The 3,579-nt window shown below is 45.0% G+C and overlaps 1 protein-coding gene across 2 annotated transcripts; it reads left to right on the top strand.

The window, feature by feature from the left end:
- Positions 1 to 673: 673 nt before the first annotated feature.
- LOC127311423 (uncharacterized) lies at positions 674 to 3,579 on the top strand. 2 transcript variants are annotated; one of them, XM_051341853.2, is made up of 7 exons: positions 674 to 828; positions 912 to 1,318; positions 1,429 to 1,598; positions 1,684 to 1,764; positions 2,102 to 2,177; positions 2,274 to 2,372; positions 3,148 to 3,579. In XM_051341853.2, exons 2-7 carry the CDS (start codon positions 940 to 942, stop codon positions 3,276 to 3,278), a joined length of 936 nt encoding a protein of 311 aa, XP_051197813.1. In that variant the 5' UTR covers positions 674 to 828; positions 912 to 939; the 3' UTR covers positions 3,279 to 3,579. The 2 variants fall into 2 exon arrangements, with proteins under 2 accessions (XP_051197813.1, XP_051197814.1); XM_051341854.2 differs by having other exon boundaries at positions 675 to 828; positions 909 to 1,318.

The following is a 3,579-nucleotide window of genomic DNA, read 5'->3' as shown; positions in this document are numbered from 1 at the left end:
ACATGAAACATCCAATAGATTTAGAGTTTCTAAGATTCGTGGAGTTAAATATACATATTTGTTTTATTTGTTTTATTTTTTTCGTTTTCCTTTACTTTTTATTTTTTGAATTGATCATTTTTTGTTGATGCTATTTCCTTCACATGATCAAGACAAGATGATATGGCTACGCAGAGTAACAAGAGATCATTTGGATCCGACTTGCTTATTGTGCCTAATGATCAATCTCTGTATATGTTACTATTCTGTTTAACTTGTTATGATCTCAAAATCAAAAGCCAAACTACAACTTGTTATGTCAATAGGTAATTCTTCAAAACATGAATAATCAATTTATTTGAAACACACCACGAGGACTTAAAGCTAAACAAATGGACGTCATCTAATGATCGTTTTACACACACCCATATCGTCATTAAAAGAAGACAAAAATATTTAGCTCGAGGCTGCTTAAAAATATCTTGCTATTTCGTGTTTTATTTAAGTTTAACATTTTTGTCTTCTTTTAATGAGGAAAATTCCTTTGTAGATTGTAGGTGCCCGTTTGGGCCGGAGGGGGAGTTTTTTCTGACGGTGGGCCCCGAGCCACGAGTAGCCCAGTCTGGAGGGTTCTCGGACCTCCGCCGCCCGAACCTTCAGGAAACGCGAGTTCCCGAGACGTCGCACCCGCCCGCAGCCTTCCACGTCGCCGTCGCCCCCAAATTCCAACCCCACCAACTCAGAATTGAAAAGGCCGTTCCCGTTCCCGACCATCTCCGGCCATCCCAGCCTTCGCACACCGCCGCCGCCGCAACCATCTCTTCCCCGCCGCGCTTGCGAGATACTCAGGTAAGACGCTCGCGCCGTCGCGATTTCTCGCTCGCAACCACCGTCCCTGATTGCGCGCTAATTGTTCTCGCCGTGCCTAGCAGAGGCCGCGTGCGTGTAGATCACCGGGAAATGGAGCGAGGGCGGGACGGAAGGAACGACCCCTTCGGCGCGGGCGGCCAGTTCGCCGGATTTGGCGCCGGGGGTTTCGGGCCTCTCGGTGGACCGATGCCCAGCCTGTTCGGGGGCAGGGATCCGTTCGACGACCCGTTCTTCACCCAGCCGTTCGGGGGCAGGATGGGCGGCCCCGGGATGTTCGGGCCGATGGGCGGCCCTGGCATGTTCGGCGCGTTCGGGGCCGGGGACGGGTTCCTCGAGCAAGCTCCTCCTCCGAGGAGCAGCAATCCCGGAAGGCCTGTCATAACGGAGATTGATGATGACGAGGAGGAGGACGGGGAACATGGCGCCCGCCATGACTCCTATGTTCAGGAGCCGGATGATGGGATTGATGGTAGGGTTGGGCGGGGATTTGTTCTGTTTATCTATCTGTGTTGTCTCCTGGGATGCCGTCTGACTGATTCTCATATGAGATTATATATATCCTTCGTTTGTGTATTTTAGGGATGCAAGGGGGCCAGGTTCAGCTGCGGCGAGACCCCAACAGGGCGAATGGTGGCGGCGGCCAGCCGCAGTCCCGCACGTTCACGTACCAGAGCTCCTCGGTGACCTACGGCGGTATTAATGGAGCCTACTACACTGCTTCCAAGACCCGGAGGAGCGGCCGTGATGGAGTAAGCATAATTCCTGATCGGCGATTATTCATAGTTGTTTTGTTATATTCAGAACTACTAATGAATTAGTGACTATTTCATGCAGATCACTGTGGAAGAAAGCAAGGAAGCAGACACAACAACTAAAGAGGCTACTCATAGGATCTCCAGAGGAATTCATGATAAGGTAGACATCTTACCCTTCGTTATGTTCATTGACCAACTAAAAACTCGGAAGTCATTGAAAATCTTTTATGCACGCTGGATCTTAGAGCAGTGTCTGTATATGATACAGTGTTAGATTATCAGATAAAGAACTAAACCAGAAAAAAAAAATGAGATATATGATTTCTACTATCCAAAGCTAAAAGACTATCCAGTGAATATGAGTTTCAGCTAATTTTTCTTGTATTGATCAGTTGAAAGGAACGCACTGACATGTAATACTTCTTGTCTGTAAAGCTAAGGTTATATCATGTGAATTTGACTATGCAGCTAATTCTCCTCGCATTACTTTATTTTAGGGACACTCGGTAACAAAGAAACTGAAATCAGACGGGAAGGTGGACAGTACACAGATATTGCACAATCTAAATGAAGGTATGTCTTATATTTCTACTTTGCTCTGCTGGGATGTGCCCCTAGCCCCCCTACAGTGCAGTTCTTATATATTTGTCATCGTATTTTTCTATGCAGATGAGTTACCAGGGTTTGAGGAATCATGGAGGGGAAATGCTGGACATCAGTTACCAGGATGGAACCAAAATGCTGGGATATCCAATGGTGATAACTCTGGTAAGCAATATTTCATAAGTCTGGACTTCAAATATTATGTATCTGTGAGTCACTTACCTGCTCAATGAGAAATGATAGAAACTAAACATAAATATTTCAGCATTTCTTCTTGTGTGAGGAATTCTGCTGTTTGCCTGTTAAAATGGCTTCAAAAAGAGATTAACAAAGCTGATAGAAGCAGATTAGTTTAAATATATGGAGCCCTCATTGTACGAAATGATCTTTTATTAAAAATGTTTTCAGCCCTTGACCGTCTCTAGTAAGAAGGACCTGATAGTCTATTTCACATTGTTAGTGGAACATCTTCTACAATCTCAGTCCTTAAAAACAAGGGGTAGCTATATCGATCGATCAATTGTTAAGTAGGACTGAGAAACGGAATATGAAATATCTCTGATCCCCTGTAAGCTGGTTCATCTTTTACATGAATGATTGTTTGGTTTTATGATGTATGTCGTGAGGAGGTGCAAATATTAGGTTCAGTTCTGATATGTCCTGTTAACTTTGGCTTTGGTTAACTTGGTCTTATAACTGACACCAAGGATTAAATCAAGTGTCAAAAAGGCTCACTCATGTACTCCCTCGTCCCACGAAGGTTGTGTGATTCGTGGGATGGAGGGGGTATTAAATTGTGTAAACTATTTTTGTGAATTAATATGTGGACTTGAATAGTCTTGTACTTTCTGAGATGGATATGTATCATTCTAATGGCAACAACATTATCTACCACAACGTTCTCTAACCCTCAGTATGTATACTTGTGGATTGACCACAGGTAGCCGACATGTCGATGGTGGCAGGCAGCCTGCACAGAGTTGGGCGCTCCCGGGAATGCAGCAACTCCAGGATCCTAGGAGGAGGGACAACGGGAGGCCGAAGTCATCACGAATCATTCCAATCTCCTGAAGAGAGAGCCAACGACGCCTGATGTGCGGGCCAAAATTACGTTCATCGCCCAATATCTTGAAGAAATGATGCCCAGTATCCACTGAGTAGATGAATAAAGTACTGCCGATTGGCGCAAGCAGTTCAGAGTATAGAACTACTAAACACAAGGTCGTGGAGGCCTGGTGGTCCGAGTGTGATCTACTAGGTGCTATCCTTTGTTTGTGGCCTGGACCGTGAATACATTATCGAGTCTATGTATTACAGTCTGGTCTCTATACCTGTATTAGATTCACTGTCTAGTATTGTTTGAATTCCTGAA

Source organism: Lolium perenne, chromosome 7 (assembly GCF_019359855.2).
Source record: "Lolium perenne isolate Kyuss_39 chromosome 7, Kyuss_2.0, whole genome shotgun sequence".
NCBI lineage: Eukaryota > Viridiplantae > Streptophyta > Magnoliopsida > Poales > Poaceae > Lolium > Lolium perenne.
The sequence above is the reverse complement of the archived record's forward strand: the minus strand, read 5'-3'. Positions and strand labels throughout refer to the sequence as shown.